Source organism: Talpa occidentalis, unplaced genomic scaffold (genome assembly GCF_014898055.3).
Source record: "Talpa occidentalis isolate TD23 unplaced genomic scaffold, MPIMG_talOcc4v2.1, whole genome shotgun sequence".
Lineage (NCBI taxonomy): Eukaryota > Metazoa > Chordata > Mammalia > Eulipotyphla > Talpidae > Talpa > Talpa occidentalis.
This window is the reverse complement of record NW_026555331.1, coordinates 54,053,445-54,076,411: the sequence shown is the minus strand read 5'-3', so window position 1 is coordinate 54,076,411 and position 22,967 is coordinate 54,053,445. Positions and strand designations below refer to the sequence as shown.

The 22,967-nt window shown below is 37.5% G+C and overlaps 1 protein-coding gene and 1 long non-coding RNA gene across 2 annotated transcripts in view; one reads left to right on the top strand and one right to left on the bottom strand.

Annotated features, from left to right (window-relative positions):
- The window catches only part of CUNH8orf34 (chromosome unknown C8orf34 homolog), a 334,852-nt gene that overhangs the window by 120,477 nt on the left and 191,408 nt on the right, over positions 1-22,967 (top strand). Inside the window, 1 exon segment of the mRNA XM_037505640.1 lies at positions 3,960-4,126. Within this exon segment, the coding sequence (XP_037361537.1) occupies positions 3,960-4,126 (167 nt within the window).
- Positions 1-22,967, bottom strand: part of LOC129145298 (uncharacterized) — a 116,317-nt gene that overhangs the window by 6,386 nt on the left and 86,964 nt on the right. The window lies entirely within an intron of this gene.

The window sequence follows — 22,967 nt, the reverse complement described above, 5'->3', positions numbered from 1 at the left end:
ATTTATTTATGCATACAAGAACTGGATGTAGGCCAGAGATGTGGGGGATGAGAGGATTCACCAGATGCAGAATGGGGATCAAAACAGGTGGATCTACTGAAATACAATGCTGAGGGAGCAGTGGATGAGACGGGAGAGGTCTGGCTCGCCATGTGGGTTAGCTCCCTGGCCAGGGATTGAACTGAGGCCGCAGTGGCTGGTGATAGCTTCATAGCACGGAGACTTTAACCCCTGCTCTACCAGGGAGTTCCCAAGCAACTTGTTTAAACAAAAATATTATCAGTAAATATTATGATATGGTGACTTGCCTTATATTAGATTATTTGATATTATTAGATTATTATTACTTTATTAGTTGATAAATATGCCATAATAGAAAATATAAATAAAAGCTAAATGCTTTTCAACAACCTGATAATCCAAATTAATTCCATCTTCCAAAGTTCCAACAGCAAGTCTCAGCCCTCATCTTAGTTGGCCTAATAGTAACATTTGAGAACCAGAATCTCAGTTATCAATTTAGGCATTTTATTCATAATCCTTTAATTATGAAATTCAAAGTGCTTTGAAGACTTAAGATGTTTTCATAATTCTTTTGATAGCAAAATGTGATCTGAGCACTGTAGTTCATTTATCCCTCTTAGTGGGAATGCTCATACATAATGCTATAGAAACACTAATGTATTTAATAATAAGATAAAACCACAGACCCTTTTGAGGACATTGCACAATTTATGATTCATACAACTGAATATATTCAGCACCTCCGCAACTGTAGAATAACATTTATAGATATGGAGTAGTATCCTAAATTTACATTTGGTATATGTGCTTTTTTAAAATAGGCTTTTTTGATCATACATTAACCATTTAAAAATAATCATGTTTTGGAGGAATAATAATAATTTACATTTGACTTATGTTTATTCATATAAAGCAGTATTTTCAAGGTAGAATATATTATATCAAATAATTAATTTCTTGCCATTCTCTCCTTATTAAGCCATATAGTCAGTAGGCAAGACCTCTGTCAGAATCTATATAAAACATCTACGTAAAACTGTAATATTTTGAGAATTTTTATTCCTACAGGAGAAAATTGCCTTAGAACTGTGACTGTTTTTTAATATAAAAACTTAACATATAGTTTGTTAAAAATAAATATATAATATATTGTTACAACATAAAATGTAAACTTATGAAGGAACTTTAATTATTTGATTTATTGAACAAATTATATATTACAGCTATGTGCCTGGTACTATTCTGCCTATATTAATCATATATTATCGTCAAATCACCATTTGTAGTAGGTGCTCTTACAAATTGAATTACAGAAAAAGAAATAAAAGAAAAAGAAGATTAAGTAATTTACCTCTTGTAAATGGAATTTATTCATTTCATATTCAAAACTATATATATATGTGTTTTCTCATAATAAAAAACTAATGAAGTTAAAGTTACATATGAATGTCATTATTTTAAAAATAGTTTTATTTCAGTAAAATAAAGTAGAAATTAATTTCATATTTTTCCATGATAAATTGTTTTCCCTTTCTAATTAATAAATCATCTGCCCCCTCTTTTACTTAGCATAGTAGGTCTATCAGTTAAATCCAAATGAAAAATTGTTTTTGATCTATTTCTTTACTTCTCAATGAATTAAGTTGGTCAGTGAAGACTTTTAAATTCTTATATTATTTATCAGCTTAAAGGTGCACCAAAAAAATGAGTCAGAAGTCAGATGCCATGGCAAGAAACTGACACTAAATAAACTTATATCAGGTTACATGTAAAACTCTTACGTTTTATCTTTACTATTAAGGTGTAAAAATGATCTTTAATTATTTGGAATTACACTGGCAGTTACTCTGATTTTATTCTTCTCCTTCAATAATTCTTCTTCACTACTCTGGTTATTTTGCCTCTTCATTTAAATATTAAAAAAATACTTGTTGATAGTCACCAAATAACATACTGGGATTTTGTTCACAGGGTCTCTCTAATCATTTCTTATAACTCCATGCAAATCTATAATTATTTCAAAGCAAAAAAAAATTAATTAAAAATAAGTATTCTTTTGGAAAAGACCTTGATTTTTTTTTAAAGGTTTATTTATTTTTATACAAGAACCTGGGTATAGGCCAGATGCGCGGGAGAGACAGAGCGGGGAACAGAACAGGCATACTGATGAAATACACTGCTGAGGGGAGCAGCGGGCTAGACAGGAGAGGTCTACTTCGCCATATGAGATTCTTGCCCACCAGCCGGGATAGAACCCAAGCTGCAGAGACTGGACAACTTCACAGTGCGGTGCTCAACTGCCTGTGCCACCAGGGAGGCCCCTTGGGATTTTTGATGGTATTTCTTCTGTCTTTAACAAAGGGTATTAACCTGCTCCGGTGGTCCTCACCTTAGAATTACTGCATTGGTGTGTGCAAAATATTGATTTTCTGATTATTATTCCTTCTGCACTTATTAACTAGTGTTATTTTAAGAAACAACTTTTTATTTACTCCTCGTTCTTTGATCTTTTCTTTTATAGCCACCCTAACTTTAAGGTGAATCAGTGAGTTGGAGTTGATTGATCTTTGCCCACTGGTGGCATTCAGTGTCATTTTGCCATTTTCAGTCTTCTCTTAGACAATGTTGAACTTGGTACCTCCATTAAGACAGTTTGAAATTTTCTGATCTGTGCACTAAAGTCTGTTTTTTTCAACCATGCCTCCTGCATTTTGGACTAGTGATAGTGAGAGAAGTGTATATGACCTTGTCTTGGCTATTTGCTCTTTCTGGGCTTTCTGAGAGTCTTTAGAAGGGTTATAGTATTTCCTCTTCCTACCTGGGCGAGACTTTCTCTATATCATGTCTTTTTCTTTCATGAGTTGATACTTGTCATCTTCTTCCTCTGGGAAAAACTATGGAAAGAAATTGGATTATAGAAAAGAGAAGAACTTTGAAACAAGTTTTTGAAGCTAATTTTGGTTGCCACCTTCCTAAGTTATCCAGTGACACACTGTCTTTGGAAGTTGGGAGAAAAGACCATGAAAGTTTCAGCAATTACCAAAGGAGCCTTGCTTTATCATGAAGAAATGTTTCCCAACATTCTAGATTCTTTTAGGTTGGAGGCATCAGAGATATGTTTGTCATTCCTGGTTCCATCTTCCTTCTTTCTATTCCATCCTATCTCCACACCTAGGCCTCATTAATAGGATTAGTAAGAAATTTTTTTGTAATTACAGAAATTAAAGTTTTTGTTAAAGCATCTTGTTGTAGTACGTTAAAATAGTTTCCCATTACATGTGTTTTACTTAACAAACTTCTGTTTCGTAGATCAGGGAATTTCGTATAATAATTTGGACTTTCTGGTTCTTTTTTTTTTTTTTTTTTTTTTTAAAGATTTATTTATTTATTTATATAAGCACTAGGTACAGTCAGAAGCGCGTGAGGGTGAGAGAATTCACCAGAGCCAGAGCGGGGAACAGAACAGACAGACTGACGAAATACACTGCTGAGCAGCAGGCAGCAGGAGAGGTCTGCACGCCATGTGAGACCCTTGCCTGGCTGCCGGGGATCAAACCGGTGCTGCAGAGGCTGCAGGCAGCTTTACAGCCCAGCGCTCATATGCTGCGCCACCAGTGGAGGCCCCTGGACTTTTTGATTCTTGACAGTAATTGGCAGGAGATGATGGCCACCACCTCCTTTAAATGGAGCAGGAATTAGTGTTTGCCATATTTCTCCCTCAAACTCACCAGGAAAATTGTTAGTGAGATACCAAAGGATGTTTAAAAAGGAAGTCAGCTTCTATTTCCCTTATCCCTGGGAAAAATTTTACTGTGCCCATAAATTTGCATAGCAAAATAATTGAATGAAAATGTATTTGTAGATTTTTTTTAAATTACAGTGGCTAATTGCTGGTGTCATCATTATTGAAAATTAACATTTAAATGTTTCTTCAGCTTAAAGGTGGAGCCCAAGAGTAAAGGATTAAAGCAACAGCAACAGCAACATAAGAAACTTCTGGCAGCAATGCTATCTCAAGATTCTTTTGAGTCCCTCCACAGCCCTACCCCATCTGTAACAGAAGAAGATATTGATAATGAAGATGATGCAATGGAATTGCTGGGTAATTTTAAAAATTAATAATTTTTCTTTTTCCTCTTCTCTGGCATTGTAAAAATGTGTAGTGATTAAGTGATTTAAGTAGTTTTGAATAGTTTTCTTAAAGAAACCATTTAACGCATACTTTTATTTATATTAGACCTTTTTTGAAGTTGCATGTAAGAACTAGGTTGAAATCAAGTAATCATGTGAAGCATTTATTAGACTGTATTTTGTGCTTTGTATATGCAGCACTTTACTTTCTGATTATTTAATCAAGCTTTATTCTGTGTGCAACTGTGATAAAAATTTCAAGTCTGTCTGCTTTATTCTCTGATTATAATTGCTTTGATCACATCTTTTGTCTATAAAATGTATCCAAAGTACGTGTTTCAGTCCTTATCCCAAGATGTCTCCCTGTTACTTCAAGGATATTTCAGATAGTGAGTAAAATTTAAAGGGGCAGATGGTAAATTAATTTTCTATGTCTTCCATAAATGACAGGAAAGTTTGCAGAAATGTCAGTATTTTGTAGGCCCATTATTTTCATGAAAATCTTATCAATGTATATATGTAAGACATACTTTAGTATCTTTCAAGGAAACAAATGTATATTTTTGTTTCATTAGAAATACCTTCACAGTAATTTTTTAAAATAGAAATACCCTTTGGAAAACCATTTTTTCCTCAAAGGAAAGTAATGAAATTTTATTTTAAAGAGTGTTTCACATATAAAACAATGCTTTTATTCAGTGATACTTGTTATACTACTCTAAATAATTTGAACAATTTTCAAATACTTTATCATGATATATTTGAAACAGAATAAATAATGCAATAATTTGAAAACGCTAAATAAATTTAACATATTAAACACAGAGTTCTAGAAATATACACACATTTAAAAAAAATTCTTTTTCCCTGAAGCCATATGTCTTGGTTATAAGTATCTATGGTTGTAGAATACTATCAGTATGATAAATGACATAGATTTCATGCATAGACTTATACAGTTATTGATCAATGATGGCAGGTTGACTGAAGTTGTAACTGCATTCATTCAGCACTCAGAAGACTTAAGTTATGGCATTTTCACTTCACACTGTTGATCTTTTTTTTTTAAATTAGAATAATTAAGTCTAGGTGCTTTTTAGGGAATCTTATCTCCCTGCTGCTAATCATTAATGTTGCAAATGTGCCAGATGTGGTGATGGTACCTTCACCTTCTTTTCAGCAAACTTTGAGCACCTACTATATACTAAGCATTGAGCTCACACAGATTATTTATTTAAATGAAATGATTATCTCAATTTGCAAGGAATTTTGGATTCAAATCTTCGAGATAAAAATGTAAATTTGGATTCTGATAGTATATGCTACACTTGCTAATTGAATTAAGTACAAAGTTGTACTAAAGATAACAACTAAAGTGGAAGTAGGGCACAGGGATCAGGGAATATTTGTTCAAAAAACTGATTCCTCTTTGAATCCTGAAGAACAAGTAGATGTATGTTCAATAGGCAGAGTGTGTTCCTTAAGCCCTGTGTATGCTCTGCTAGGAGTGGACTCTTGCAGTTGTACTCTGACTATTCCTGTCAGTTGCTCCTGAATTTTAGTTAGAAGACAGTAAAGAGGGGAAGCTTTGAGCAGTGACTATCAATGCAAGGGGCCAGGATGTTGTCTGAATAGCATCAATATTGACATTATGGTATAGTGACATTGGATTCTGTCAATATCCTCCTCTCACTCCTTTCCTTTAAATGACAGTTCATAGTCAGCTGATGGCCACATGAAAGCAGCTATTTTCTAACTTACAAAGAGAATCTTTCAAAGAAACCCAGACATGCACAGAATCAGTTGGCAGATAGCCTGATAGTCTCAAGAATATCTAGGCAGAGTGAGGAAATATAGCTCAGTTATATGAAGGGATTCTTTAAGGAGACTAAGGTATCTTCTCTATGCCAGTACCCACTAAATCCCAGCTCCTTTGTTCTAAAGTTTCTAGTCTCCCAAGCAAAAGATCAGAGATTGGGATTTGGAGTCCTCCTAATCATGAATAACTAATAGCTGGCTCTGATTAATTATTTTTTCATTTAGAGATTTTAGCTTGTAACTTGAACAAATTTAAGAATGAGAGATAGCTAATAGTTTGGACTTTCTCCATGTAACTGTACATATTTCAGCATATTCTCTTTATTATGTGATTTCCCTGCAATAGAATATAATGTTCTAAGTCCACTGTGTTATTCTCTAAAATAATGTTATATGCAACTTTCCCTAATGCTTCATCTCAATGAGCAACGTTCATGTAGCAGAAAATTCTATCCAAGAATTTTTTGCCCAGAAGGTTTGTCAGTTAACTAAAATGTTGTTTGGATATGAAATATATTTGTCTTTAAAGCTCCGATATTCTTATCCATTAGTATCATCAATTATTTAATATGTATTTAATATAGAGCTCCAGAATTTTCCTCATAAAAAAATACATGACTTACAGTGTTAAGTATTTAACTGAAGTAATGACTCATGTCTTACATAATATCAAACAGATGTGCACGAAAAATTTTTGTTAATACAAAAATTAAGAATTTTTCACTTAGAATACAGTAGTGAATGAATATTTAAAGTATGAAGAAAATATAAAATGATTATTAAGTTTTTTGGTTTTAAGACCTGTCATCTTCAGCAGCTATATATATCTCTATTAATACTTCACTGGACTTCAGGTTTTGCACTGATCAATTGATAAAATACTTCTACCTTCTTAGTCTTTTAAATATTGTATTTCCATTGTTTTGTTTATTATTAAAGAATTTCAAGATAATATATTTGAAACTATTTATAGAGAAGCATATGTGATTGTGCCTAGTTGATGAAAATTCAAATGATAAGTTGTTGAGAATTATTTGAAATCATATTTTAATACACAGAATCATTGTAAATTGCAACAAAGATATCTGGTATTTAAAATATCTTTTGGAATCTACAATTTCATGTAGCATGAGTTTACTATAGCTCATTTTTATATTAATAACTAAAATATTTATGCATGGGAAACACTGTATACTTTGTGAAGTGATAAATAAGTAAAAGGTATAATTCTTAGTGTTAATAAGTGGCTCTTCCCTGATAAAACTGGCTGGTTTGAAGGGAAAATGTTTTTAGTTAAACTAGTAAAAGTTAGTAAAACTATTGATCTTTATTTTGTTTTTTAAGGTATCTAGCATTGTCAATATATACTGTTTAACATTTAATGTTTCATTGCTATTTAATTGTATATTTGTGAAATTCTTTTCTAAGTGTATCAGTATATCAGGCATGTGAAAATATTTCAGTATAGCATTCATAATTTTTAAGTAGATTAAATCTTTTCTGTAGGATTTCTTTAAATATTACCTTTAAACTTATAATACAAAATTAACTTAATATGGGACTAACGTATATCAGATAATAAATATCCTAATTTGTAGACTTTTTTTTTTTAATAATAAATTTTATTTGTATATTCCCCATACAATTGCAGCCCCCCCATTCTGACCCCAATCCCTCCCCTCCCACCCCCGCCCCCCTAAAAGTGTCTCTGGTTTATAGTTTTTTGTTGATTTTGATTTTCACTTTCTTATAGTTATTCGTTTTCCTGGTCCCTTATTTAAGTTTTCTAGATTCCTGCTATGAGTGAGACCATCCGGTAATTTTCTTTTCTTTTTGGCTTATTTCGCTCAGCATGATCCCTTCCAGTGCCATCCATGTTGCTGCAAATTGCATGTGTTTATCTTTTTTGAATGCTGAGTAATATTCCATGGTATATACGTACCACATCTTCTTGATCCAGTCATCTATTTTGGGCATTTGGGTTGTTTCCAAAGCTTAGTTATTGTAAACAGTACTGCTATAAACATAGGGGTGCAGGTGTTCTTTGGAATTGATGTTTCTGTGTCCTTTGGGTAAATACCTAGGAGTGGAATTGCTGGATCATATGGAAGCTCTATGTTTAATAGGTCCAGAAATCTCCACACAGCTCTCCACAGTGGTTGGACCAGTTTGCACTCCCACCAACAGTGCAGAAGAGTTCCTTTTTCTCCACACCCTCGCCAACATTTGTTGTTGCTAGTTTTTTTTAATATGTGCCATTCTCACTGGTGTGAGATGGTATCTCATGGTAGTTTTGATTTGCATTTCCCTGATGACAAGTGATGTTGAACATTTTTTCATATGCCTGTTGGCCATTTGCATTTCCTCTTCAGAGAAGTTTCTTTTTAGCTCTTCTGCCCATTTTTTGACTGGATTATTTTCTTTGTTGTTGTTGAGTCTCGTCAGCTCTTTGCAGATTTTTGTGATCAGTCCTTTATCATTAGTGTTGTGTGCAAAAATGTTCTCCCAGTTGGTGGGGTTTCTCTTTGTTTTTGTTATTGTCTCTTTTGCTGTGCAGAAGCTCTTTAATTTGATGTAGTCCCAGCTGTTTATCTTTGCCTTCACTATCACTGCTTTGGGTGATGTGTCTGTAAAGATGTCTTTAATGTGCAAATCACGTAGTGTTTCGCCTATATTTCCTTCTATATATTTTATGGTTTCAGGTCTTATGTCTAGTTCTTTAATCCATTTTGAGTTGATTTTTGTGTATGGTGTGAGGTATTGGTCAAGCTTCATTCTTTTGCATGTAGCGACCCAGTTTTCCCAGCACCATTTATTGAACAAACTTTCTTTGCTCCAATGCATAGTCTTTGCTCCTTTGTCAAAGATTAGTTGACCATAAATCTGTGGGTTTATTTCTGGATTTTCTACTCGATTCCATTGGTCTGTATGTCTGTTCTTGTTCCAATACCATGCAGTTTTGATGATTATGGCTTTGTAGTAGAGTTTGAAGTCTGGGAGTGTGATGCCTCCATTCCCTTCTTTTTTTTTCAGGAGAGCTTTGGCTATTCGGGGTTTTTTGTGATTCCATATGAATTTCATCAATAATTGTTCTATTTCTTTGAAGAATGACATTGAAATTTTGATTGGAATAGCATTGAATCTGTATATTGCTTTTGGAAGGATGGCCATTTTAATAATGTTTATTCTTCCAATCCATGAGCAGGGGATGTCTTTCCATTTCTTTGTGTCTTCTTCTATTTCTTTTAACAGTGTTTTATAGTTTTCTTTGTATAGGTCCTTTACCTCTTTTGTTAGACTTATTCCCAAATATTTGATTTTTTTTGTTTCAATAAAAAAAGGGATGGTTTTTTTGATTTCTTCTTCTTCAGATTTATTGTTTGTGTATAGGAAGGCTACTGACTTTTGCGTGTTGATTTTGTATCCTGCCACTTTACTGAACTGATTGATGAGTTGAATTAGTTTTTCTGTGGAGTTTTTGGGGTTCTCTATGTATATTATCATATCATCTGCAAAGAGTGATAGTTTGACTTCTTCTTTTCCTATTTGGATTCCTTGGATGTCTTTCTCTTGTCTTATTGCTCTGGCTAGGACTTCCAGTATTATATTGAAAAGCAGTGGTGAGAGTGGACATCCTTGTCTTGTTCCAGATCTTAATGGAATTGCTTTCAGCTTTTCACCATTGAGAATGATACTGGCTGTTGGCTTGTCATAGATGGCCTTTATGATGTTGAGGTATGTTCCTTGTATCCCAAGAATTTCAAGGGCTTTTATCATGAATGGGTGTTGCACTTTGTCGAAAGCTTTCTCAGCATCTATTGATATTATCATATGGTTTTTATATTTCTTTTTGTTGATGTGTTGGATAACGTTGGTTGATTTTCGGATGTTAAACCATCCTTGTGTCCCTGGAATGAATCCTACTTGGTCGTGGTGAATTATCTTATGGATACATTGTTGGATTCTGATAGCTAAAATTTTATTGAGGATTTTTGCATCAGTGTTCATTAGGGAGATTGGCCTGTAGTTTTCCTTTTTTGTGTTGTCCTTGTTTGGTTTTGGTATTAGTGTAATGTTGGCTTCATAGAACGTGTTTGGTATTGTCCCTTCCTTCTCAATTTTTTGGGAGAGTTTGTGAAGGATAGGCACTAATTCGTCTCTGAATGTTTGGTAGAATTCATTTGTAAATCCATCAGGCCCTGGGCTTTTGTTTTTGGGGAGGTTTTTGATTACCATTTCAATTTCGCTGCTTGTAATTGGTCTGTTTAGGTGTTCTATTTCTTCTTTATCTAGCTTTGGGTGATTGTAGAGTTGTAGGAATTTGTCCATCTCCTCTAGATTGTTAAACTTGTTTCCATATAACTGTTCATAGTAGTTACTGATTATTCTTTTGATTTCTGCTGTGTCCGTTGTGATTTCTCCTCTTTCATTGATGATCCTGTTTATTTGTGCTTTCTCCCTTTTTTCCTTTGTGAGCCTGGCTAGGGGTTTGTCTATTTTATTGATTTTTTCAAAGAACCAGCTCTTGGTTTCATTGATCTTTTGGATTGTTTTTTTAGTTTCAATTTCATTTATTTCTCCTTTTGTTTTTATTATTTCTTTTCTTCTACTGGTTTTGGGGTTTTTTTGTTGTTCTTTTTCTAGATCTTTGAGCTTCGAGATTAGGTTGTTTCTTTGAGTTCTTTCTTGTTTCTTGATGTGAGCTTCTATTGCTATATATTTTCCTCTTATTACTGCTTTTGCTGCATCCCATACATTTAGGATATCGGTGTCCTCCTTGTCGTTCATTTCAAAGAATTTTTTAATTTCTTCTTTGATCTCCTCATTAGTCCAGTGGTCTTCCAGTAGTGTGGTTTTTAATCTCCATGAGGTAGGAAAATTCCTTGCCTTCTTTTTATGGTTTATTTCTAGTTTGATGCCTTCATGGTCAGAAAAGATGGTTGATATGATTTCAATCTTGGTGTATCTGTTGATGTTTGTCTTGTGCCCCAGTATGTGATCGATCCTGGAGAATGATCCGTGTGCGCTTGAGAAAAATGTGTACTCCGTTTTTTTGGGGTTTAGTGTTCTATAGATGTCTGTTAAGCCCAATTGCTCTAGGTCCTTATTTAGAGCTTTGGTTTCTTTACTTATTTTTTGTCTTGTTGATCTATCCATTGTTGATAGTGGTGTGTTGAAATCTCCCACTACGTATGTGTTTTCTCTGATGTCTGTTTTCAGAGAGGATAACAGTTGTCTGATATATTTTGGTGCTCCTTCGTTTGGTGAGTATATGTTAATGAGTGTTATTTCTTCTTGAAGTATTGTCCCCTTGATCATAATGTAGTGACCATTGGGGTCTCTTTTTATCTTTTTGAGTTTGAAATCTGTTTTATCTGATATAAGTATAGCTGTTCCTGCTTTCTTTTTTGGTCCATTTGCTTGTAGGATTGTTTTCCATCCTTTAACTTTGAGCCTATTTTTATCTTTTGTAGCTAAATGTGTTTCCTGGAGACAGCAAAAGGTTGGGTTTTGTTTCTTAATCCAGGCTGCAACTCTGTGTCTTTTTATTGAAGAGTTTAGTCCATTTACATTTAGAGTTAATATTGATATGTTAGCATCTGTATTTGCCATTGTGTTTGTCTTTCCTTTGATTTTATTTATTTATTCTTTTATTAACTTTTTTTTTTTTGGCCTTCTTTCATTGTTATTCGTTCCTCTGAGGTTCTGGCTTTAGGACTCCTTGTAGTATTTTTTGGAGTGGGGGTTTAGTTGCAATGAAATTCCGGAGTTTCTGTTTGTCTGGGAAGGTCCATATTCTTTCTTCAAAGAGGAAGGAGAGCTTTGCGGCATAGAGAATTCTTGGTTGGCATCTGTTTTCTTGGAGTCTGTTGACTATGTCCCTCCATTCTCTCCTTGCCCGTAGTGTTTCTTCGGAGAAGTCTGATGTCAGCCTGATTGGCTTTCCTTTGAATGTTATCTGTTTCTTCCCTCTTGCCAGCTTCATTATTTTTTCCTTGTCCTGGATTCTTGGGAGCTTTACTATTATGTGTCTTGCTGTATTTTTCCTTTCGTCGTGGAAGTTTGGTGTTCTTCTTGCTTCTTGTATATCAATTTTCAGCTCCTTCTTCACATTTGGGAAGTTCTCTTCAATTATATCCATGAATATTTTCTCTGTTCCTACATCTCTCTCCTCTCCTTCTGGTATTCCTATAACTCTTATATTTCCTTTCCTCATGGTGTCAGATAGTTCCCGAAGTCTTTCTTCGTTCTTTTTCCTTCGTACTTCTCTTTCCTTTTCTGTTTTGATTCTTTTTATTTCTGTGTCTTCAAGAGTACTTATTCGTTCTTCCATTTCATCTATTCTGCTTTCATTGCTTTTCCCAGAATTCTTTAGTTCTTCCATTAATTCTTTGATCTCCTGCATTTCTTTTACTTCCCTCTTTAGGGACTCAATTTCATTCTTCTGACCATTGTTTTCCCTCTCTAGGGACTCAATTGCATTCTTCTGATCGTTGATTATTTTTCCCTTATCATTGTTTTCCTTTATGACTTCTGTCAGTTTTTTAATCACGGCAATTTTAAATTCTCTTTCTGGAAGGCTCAGAAGTTCTTCCAAGATACTGTCGTTGCAATCTGGGGGCTGGTTTTCTTTTTGTGGTGTGCTTTTTCCCTGGGGAGTTGCTAGGTTGCGTGTGGTTCTTCTCCTCCCTACTGTCTGTTTTCTAATTTGCCGTATGCGTTGGGACACTGTGTAGTTGCGACTGGCCGGCATCTTGGGTGAGCTTCTCTGCTCTCCTCTGGCTCCTCCAGGAGTCATCTGTCAGTTTCAAGCAGTCTTTACTGGAGAAAGGTCCCTGTTCTAAAATGCCGATGTGGGGACACACTCCCCTGTGCGCCTGGTCTGCCCCGGCGGTGGGTTCCTGCTCCCCCTCTGGGCTTGGACTGCAGGCCAGAGGGGGTCTGGCGTGGGCGAACTTCCCCCGCTCACCTCTGGCTCCTGAGGAAGCCTTCTGCAGGTAGTCTTTACTGAAGAAATGTCCCTGTTCTAAGATGGTGATGTGGGACACACTCCCTGTGCGTCCGGTCTCAGGCACACTCTTCTGCGCGCCTGGTCTGCCCCGGCTGTGGGTGCTCGCTCCACCTGTGGGCTCAGACTACTGGTCGGAAGGGGCCCTGTGTGGGCTAACTCCCCAGCTGGCCACTGGCTCCTCTAGGCGCCTCTGCTGGCTTCAATTCGCTAGGTGGCGCCAGAGATCTCTCCTGGAGCCCTTGGGGAGCTGATTTTCCACCCCGTGGGACAGGGTATAGAGCAGGAATGGTAAGGTAAACCTCAACGGCTTTGGGGTGCTGTGTCTGCCTTGTGCCCCCATCGTGGGGAACCCACGCCCCTAGTTTCGTGCCCCGGGTGTCAGTTCCAAAGCCCTCAGTTCTAGGACTCAGGCTGTAGCCCAGTTCAGTGGCGCGGGAATGGCGCCTTTTGAATCCCGCTCCCGTGCCTGGGCGCCTGGGCCTGCTCACTCAGTGAGGGCCTCCGCGCGTCTCCCTGCAAGCCTAGGTCGCAGGCACAGGGACCTGGGCAGCTGAGATCTGGATCCGCGTTTGCTTTTCAACTGCACTGCATTTCCGCGCGCGATCCCGATTCCGATCCGCACTTGGTTTTCCAGCGCGCCGCTTTTCGCGCAATCCTGATCCCGATCCGCGATCCGCGCCTGCTTTTCCAGCGCGCCGCTGTTCCGTGCAAGCTTACAGGGCGGCCCGGGGCTGTGTGCTGGTGCTGGCCTCCTCCTTGGCGGGGTCTCTCTTTAATGGCGGAGCTCACCTGTGCGGCGGATCCTGCAGGGTTCTCCACAGCTCCCGTTCACGGGGTGTGGTGGCTGAAATAGTTCCTCTCCACTCACAGTCCCACTTGCTGCGTCGTTTCTTCTTGTTGGTCGTTTTGGTTTGTTGTTTTCCTCCTCTCTGGCGGTCGGAGAGTGCCGCCTCTGTGGGCGGGGGAGGGGAGCAGGGTTCTGCGCTTCCCTCCCTTCTGGTCCTCTTTTATGGCCACTTTCTTCTTGGGCAGTTCGCTGGCGTCACCCGTTTATCGTGTCCCGGTTCTCACTGGGACCTGCCGCTTTTCCTCCCTATTAACTTTTTTTAATGGGAGATCTTACTGGCAGCGTCTCCTTGCCGCCATGTTGCTCCGCCCCCCCTAATTTGTAGACTTTTAAGATAAAACAATTTAAGCGCCTCTGAACTTGGTGCTCTAAAAGTGAAGACATTGAATACCCTGAAGATATTTTATTTAAGCTATGTAGTTATCATATTCAAATAAAGGTTAGTCTTAAATATTTTGGTAATTGTGGTAGAAATTAATGATTACAAATATCAAAACTTAAAAAAAAACTTCACATATTTTAAAAAGTCATTAAAATCAATGATTTTTCAAAAATGGAAAGACAAATTACAATGGTACAACAGTAGATTTATAAAAAACTATATACTTTACTCTTTAACTTTCACAATTTGAAGAGCTTTATTAATTTGAAAGGTATTTCAAGTGGATTATATTTAGAAGTTAAAAAAAAAACAGCTGTAAATTTCAAAAAAAAAAAACCAAAAAAAAACAAGTGACTGTACTAAAACCAAAACTGATGCTCTTTTGACTTAATGTTGAGTTATATGCTATTATTTTACCTTAGCCATTAATTCATGGATTTTGCCAAGCCCAGAGAGAGGAGTCACAGACTGTCTTTCATCTGTTTCTCTTTTAAATATAAATATAATACTTTTAATATTGTGTGTGTGTGTGTGTGTGTGTGTGATAAGCATGTATTATTCAAACTACCTAAAAGATCGAGAGTTTTTCTTTAAGTTAACCTGAACATTTTAGCTATGTAAGAAACAGGAATGAACCTATAAAGAAACTTACCAAAGTTTTTTTTTATGTACCACAAAATAGAAATGAAGTTGCTGTATCTTGGGGGAAATAAAGCTATTTCAGCTAATAAATGTGAACCCATTTTCGTTACATTACATGCATTATTCATCAATTATTGATGAAATGCTAGTTGCAATGATATGTTTGATTATTTCCTATATGGTTTATAGTCATAATATCAGAGTTATTTGAAAGGTACAGCTACTTTTTTTTAAAAATACATTTCAGTATAGGATATTAATATATTTTTTAGGCCTTCTTAGAACTGACAATGGAGCAAATATCTAAAAATCACATATATAGGTGCTTAAAAAGAAGAGCATTAGTCATGATTTATGCTTTCCAAATTTTGCTCATGATCACATAAAAAAAAATTTTATTACTGAAAAGCCACGGTGATTGTAAATATATTTTATGATTTAAATATAATAATTAAGAGCAGAGCCTAACCCTGGTGGCACAGGCAGTTGAGTGCCACACTGTGAAGCTGTCCGCAGCCTCTGCAGCGCCGGTTCGATCCTGGCCAACCAGTGATGGTTCCACATGGTGCGGCAGACCTCTCCTGTCTCTCCTGCTGCTCCCCTCAGCAGTATATTTCGTCATTCTGCCTGTTCTGTTCCCCGCTCTCTCTCTGGTGAATCCTTTCACCCTCCAATGCATCTGGCCTGTACTCCTGTTCTAGTATAAATAAATAAATCTTTAAAAAGAAAAAAAGTGTTTTAATAGGGGGCGGAGCAACATGGCAGCGAAGAGACGCTGCGAGTAAGATCTCCCATTAAAAAAAGTGAATAGGGAGGAAAAGCGGCAGGTCCCAGTGAGAACTGGGACACGGAAGATAAACGGGTGACGCCAGTGAACTGCCCGAAGAAGAAAGTGGCCATAAAAGAGGACTAGAAGGGAGGGAAGCGCAGAACCCTGCTCCCCTCCCCCGCCCACAGAGGAGGCACTCTCCTACCGGCAGAGAGGAGGAAACAACAAACCAAAACGGCCCACAAGAACAAACGATGCAGCAAGCGGGACTGTGAGCGGAAAGGAACTATTGCAGCCACCACACCCGTGAACGGGAGCTGAGGCGAACCCTGCAGGATCCGCCGCGGCGGTGAGCGAACGGCTCCGGGCGCCATTAGAGAAGAACAAAGACCCCAGGAGACGCGCACACAGCCCGGGCTGCCGGTAAGCTGGCGCGGAAACGCGGCGCGCTCGGCGCGCTTGAAAAGCAAGTGCAGACCTGGATCGCGGCTGCCCAGGTCCCCGCGCCTGCGACCTAGGCTTGCGGGGAGACGACCTAGGCTTGCGGGGAGACGCACGGAGGTCCTCACTGAGGTGAAGGTCCCTCCCTGAGTGAGCAGGAACCAGGCGCCCAGGCACGGGAGCGGTGCAAAAGGCGCCATTCCGCGCCACTGAACTGGGCTACAGCCCGCGTCCTGGAACTGAGGGCTTTGAACTGAGACCCGGGGCACGAAAATTCGGGGCGTGGTTTCTCCACCACGGTGGGGCACAAGGCAGACACAGCACCCCAAAGCTGTTGAGGTGTACCCTACCATTCCCGCTCTGTTCTCTGTCCCACGGGGTGGGGGGAGGCGAAAAACAGCCCCCAAGGACAATAGGAGAGATCTCTGGCGCCACCTAGCGACCAGGAAAAAAAAAAGTCACTAACACCCTATAAAACAGGACATTTCTTAAGTCTGCTCGAAAAGGGCAGAAGGTTTCTGGAGGACCCAGTGGCCAGCCGGGAAGTTATTCCACGCCAGGCCCCTTCCGACCAGCAGTCTGAGCCCACAGACGGAGCAGGCACCCACGTCCGGGGCAGACCGGGTGCGCAGAAGAGTGTGCCTGAAACCGGAGGCGCAGGGACTGCATCCCGCTTCGCCATTTGAGAACAGGGACATTTCTTCAGTAAAAACTGCCTAAAACCAGCAGAAAGCTCCCCCAGAAGACAGAGATGGCTCCTGGAAGAGCCAGAGGGGAGGGAGAAGTTCACCCAAGATGTCAGTCAGTCCGAGCAACACAGTGTCCCAACGCATACGACAAATTAGAAAACAGACAGTAGGGAGTAGAAGAACCACACGCAACCTAAAAACTCCTCAGGAAAGAAGCACACCACAAAAAGAAAACCACTCCCCAGATTGCAACGACAGCAACTTGGAAGAACTTCTGAGCCTTCCAGAAAGAGAATTTAAAATTGCCATGATTAAAAAAGTGATAGATCAGAAGAAGGAAATTGAGTCCCTAAAGAGGGAAGTAAGAGAAATGCAGGAGATCAAAGAATTAATGGAGGAACTAAAGAACTCTGGGAAAAGCAATGAAAGCAGAATAGATGAAATGGAAGAACGAATAAGTAATCTTGAAGACACAGAAATAAAAAGAACCAAAACAGAAAAGGAAAGAGAAGTACGAAGGAAAAAGAATGAAGAAAGACTTCGAGAACTATCTGACTCCATGAGGAAAGGAAATATAAGAGTTATAGGAATTCCAGAAGGAGAGGAGAGAGATGTAGGAACAGAGAAAATATTCATGGATATATTGAAGAGAACTTCCCAAATGAGAAGAAGGAGCTGAAAATTGATATACAAGAAGCAAGAAGAACACCAACTTCCACGACGAAAGGAAAAACACAGCAAGACACATAATAGTAAAGCTCCAAGAATCCAGGACAAGGAAAAAATAATGAAGCTGACAAGAGGGAAGAAACAGATAACATTCAAAGGAAAACCAATCAGGCTGACATCAGACTTCTCTGAAGAAACACTACGGGCAAGGAGAGAGTGGAGGGACATAGTCAACAGACTCCAAGAAAACAGATGCCAACCAAGAATACTCTATCCCGCAAAGCTCTCTTTCCTCCATGAAGAAAGAATATGGACCTTCCCAGACAAAGAGAAAACTCCGGAATTTCATTGCGACTAAACCCACTCTCAAAAATACTACAAGGAATCCTAAAGCCAGAACCTCAGAGGGACGAATAACAACGAAAGAAGACCAAAAAAAAAAAAAAGTTATTAAAAGAATAAATAAATAAAATCAAAGGAAAGACAAACATAATGGCAAATACAGATGCTAACATATCAATATTAACTCTAAATGTAAATGGACTAAACTCTTCAATAAAAAGACACAGAGTTGCAGCCTGGATTAAGAAACAAAACCCAACCTTTTGCTGTCTCCAGGAAACACATTTAGCTACAAAAGATAAAAATAGGCTCAAAGTCAAAGGATGGAAAACAATCCTACAAGCAAATGGGCCAAAAAGAAAGCAGGAACAGCTATACTTATATCAGATAAAACAGACTTCAAACTCAAAAAAATAAAAAGAGACCCCAATGGTCACTACATTATGATTAAGGGGACAATACTTCAAGAAGAAATAACACTCATTAACATATACTCACCAAACGAAAGAGCACCAAAATATATCAGACAACTGTTGTCCTCTCTGAAAACAGACATCAGAGAAAACACATATGTAGTGGGAGACTTCAACACACCACTATCAACAATGGATAGATCAACAAGACAAAAAATAAGTAAAGAAACTAAAGCTCTAAATAAGGACCTAGAGCATTTGGGCTTAACAGACATCTATAGAACACTAAACCCAAAAAAACGGAGTACACATTTTTCTCAAGCGCACACGGATCATTCTCCAGGATCGATCACATACTGGGGCACAAGACAAACATCAACAGATACACCAAGATTGAAATCATACCAACCATCTTTTCTGACCACGAAGGCATCAAACTAGAAATAAATCATAAAAAGAAGGCAAGGAACTATCCTACCTCATGGAGATTAAAAGCCACACTACTGGAAGACCACTGGACTAACGAGGAGATCAAAGAAGAAGATTAAAAAATTCTTTGAAATGAATGACAAGGAGGACACCAATATCCTAAATGTATGGGATGCAGCAAAAGCAGTAATAAGAGGAAAATATATAGCAATAGAAGCTCACATCAAAAAACAAGAAAGAACTCAAAGAAACAACCTAATCTCGAAGCTCAAAGATCTAGAAAAAGAACAACAAAACCCCAGAACCAGTAGAAGAAAAGAAATAATAAAAACCAAAGCAGAAATAAATGAAATTGAAACTAAAAAACAATCCAAAGATCAATGAAACCAAGAGCTGGTTCTTTGAAAAAATAAATAAAATAGACAAACCCCTAGCCAGGCTCACAAAGGAAAAAAGGGAGAAAGCACAAATACACAGGATCATAAATGAAAGAGGAGAAATCACAACGGACACAGCAGAAATCAAAAGAATAATCAGTAACTACTATGAACAGTTATATGGAAACAAGTTCAACAATCTAGAGGAGATGGACAAATTCCTACAACTCTACAATCACCCAAAGCTAGATAAAGAAGAAATAGAACACCTAAACAGACAAATTACAAGCAGCGAAATTGAAATGGTAATTAAAAACCTCCCCAAAAACAAAAGCCCAGGACCTGATGGATTTACAAATGAATTCTACCAAACATTCAGAGACGAATTAGTGCCTATCCTTCACAAACTCTTCCAAAAAATTGAGAAGGAAGGGACAATACCAAACACGTTCTATGAAGCCAATATTACACTAATACCAAAACCGAATAAGGACAACACAAAAAAGGAAAACTATAGGCCAATCTCCCTAATGAACACTGATGCAAAAATCCTCAATAAAATTTAGCTATCAGAATCCAACAATGTATCCATAAGATAATTCACCACGACCAAGTTGGATTCATTCCAGGGGCACAAGGATGGTTTAACATCCGAAAATCAATCAACGTTATCCAACACATCAACAAAAAGAAATATAAAAACCATATGATAATATCAATAGATGCTGAGAAAGCTTTCGACAAAGTGCAACACCCATTCATGATAAAAGCCTTGAAATTCTTGGGATACAAGGAACATACCTCAACATCATAAAGGCATCTATGACAAGCCAACAGCCAGTATCATTCTCAATGGTGAAAAGCTGAAAGCATTTCCACTAAGATCTGGAACAAGACAAGGATGTCCACTCTCACCACTGCTTTTCAATATAATACTGGAAGTCCTAGCCAGAGCAATAAGACAAGAGAAAGACATCCAAGGAATCCAAATAGGAAAGAAGAAGTCAAACTATCACTATTTGCAGATGATATGATAATATACATAGAGAACCCCAAAATCTCCACAGAAAAACTAATTCAACTCATCAATCAATTCAGTAAAGTGGCAGGATACAAAATCAACACGCAAAAGTCAGTAGCCTTCCTATACACAAACAATAAATCTGAAGAAGAAGAAATCAAAAAAACACCCCTTTTATTATCGAAACAAAAAAATCAAATATTTGGGAATAAATCTAACAAAAGAGGTAAAGGACCTATACAAGAAAACTATAAAACACTGTTAAAAGAAATAGAAGAAGACACAAAGAAATGGAAAGACATCCCTGCTCATGGATTGGAAGAATAAACATTATAAAATGGCCATCCTACCAAAAGCAATATACAGATTCAATGCTATTCCAATCAAAATCTCAATGGCATTCTTCAAAGAAATAGAACAATTATTGATGAAATTCATATGGAATCACCAAAAACCCCGAATAGCCAAAGCTCTACTGAAAAAAAAAGAAGGAAATGGAGGCATCACACTCCCAGACTTCAAACTATACTACAAAGCCATAATCATCAAAACTGCATGGTATTGGAACAAGAACAGACATACAGACCAATGGAATCGAATAGAAAATCCAGAAATAAACCCACAGATTTATGGTCAACTAATCTTTGACAAAGGAGCAAAGACTATGCATTGGAGCAAAGAAAGTTTGTTCAATAAATGGTGCTGGGAAAACTGGGTCGCTACATGCAAAAGAATGAAGCTTGACCACTACCTCACACCATACACAAAAATCAACTCAAAATGGATTAAAGATCTAGACATAAGACCTGAAACCATAAAATACATAGAAGGAAATATAGGCGAAACACTACGGGATTTGCACATCAAAGACATCTTTACAGACACATCACCCAAAGCAGTGATAGTGAAGAGAAAGATAAACAGCTGGGACTACATCAAATTAAAGAGCTTCTGCACAGCAAAAGAGACAATAACAAAACAAAGAGAAACCCCACCAACTGGGAGAACATTTTTGCACCAACACTAATGATAAAGGACTGATCACAAAAATCTGCAAAGAGCTGATGAGACTCAGCAACAACAAAGAAAATAATCCAGTCAAAAAATGGGCAGAAGAGCTAAAAAGAAACTTCTCTGAAGAGGAAATGCAAATGGCCAACAGACATATGAAAAAATGTTCAACATCACTTGTAATCAGGGAATGCAAATCAAAACTACCATGAGATACCATCTCACACCAGTGAGAATGGCACATATTAAAAAAACTAGCAACAACAAATGTTGGCGAGGGTGTGGAGAAAAAGGAACTCTTCTACACTGTTGGTGGGAGTGCAAACTGGTCCAACCACTATGGAGAGCTGTGTGGAGATTTCTGGACCTACTAAACATAGAGCTTCCATATGATCCAGCAATTCCACTCCTAGGTATTTACCCAAAGGACACAGAAACATCAATTCCAAAGAGCACCTGCACTCCTATGTTTATAGCAGCACTGTTTACAATAGCTAAGCTTTGGAAACAACCCAAATGCCCAAAAATAGATGACTGGATCAAGAAGATGTGGTACATATATACCATGGAATATTACTCAGCATTCAAAAAGAATAAACACATGCAATTTGCAGCAACATGGATGGCACTGGAAGGGATCATGCTCAGCGAAATAAGCCAAAAGAAAAAAAAAATACCAGATGGTCTCACTCATAGCAGGAATCTAGAAAACTTAAATAAGGGACCAGGAAAATGAATATAAGAAAGTGAAAATCAAAATCAACAAAAAAAACTATGAACCAGAGACACTTTTTGGGGGGTGGGGGCGGGAGGGGAAGGATTGGGGTCAGAATGGGGCGTTTGCAATTGTATGGGGGATATAAAAATAAATTTAATATTTAAAAAAAAAAAACAAAAAAAAATGATATGATAGCTAAAGTGGAATTTAGTTTTCTGGAGGCTCACCAATTCAGAACCTCTGAAATTTCCAAGATTAAAGTAATAAAAATGTGTTTTCTTGTCATGTTGCAAAAAAAAAAAATAAAATAAAAATAAGTGCAAATCAAAAAAAAAAAAAAAAGTGTTTTAATAATTAAGAGCAAGTATAGTTATAGTGGTATTCTTTTCAGAATGCAATAATTGAGTTCTGAAACCTCAAATCTTACCAAACTTTCCAATTAAAAACTTAATTATCTAAGGGGAGTCATTATATTAAGCAATCATTTGACAAATTATTTTGCATTGTGACTAATCTTTATAAGGTAAATTTTCACTTTCCATTTTGTTTTTTAAGTTGGTATCTTCTTTTTTTTTTCCCAAAGATTTATTTATTTATACAAGAACCTGGGGTACAGATCAGAGGTGTGGGAGGGTGAGATAATTCACCAGAGACAGAGCAGGGAGCAGAACAGGCAGACAGACCAAAGACACTGCTGAGGAGAGCAGAGGGCGAGGCAGAAGAGGTCTACCATGCCATGTTGGTGTCTCCCTGGCCTGAGATCAAACTCATGCTGCAGTGACTGCAGATAGCTTCATAAGTTGTGTCTTAACCCCTGGAGACACGATGTTGGCCCAAGTTGGTGTCTTCTTAAGGTGAAAGCAAAGCACCAATATTTGCACAATAGGAACATGTCTTTTACCTAATGGTGAATGATGAATGTGTGGATACTATCACTCATTGATGTTTAAAAAAAGAGAGAGAGAGACATGCAAGGTGGGGATGGAAAACAATGGACTAAGTGGTGGATCACAGATACTGTGGTAGTGGGTGCACTCTAGCAATTACACCTATAAAAGGGGTCCTATACTCCCCAAATACAAATAACAATGTAAACCAACATTACCTCAATTAAAACAAAGAACTTTAAGGATGTTTAAAAAAGAAATCTGTTCAGATACCTATATTTTAATTATTATATGTGAAATAGCCTAAAGCACAGGAAAACATATAGACAAACTTTGTTTCCATTC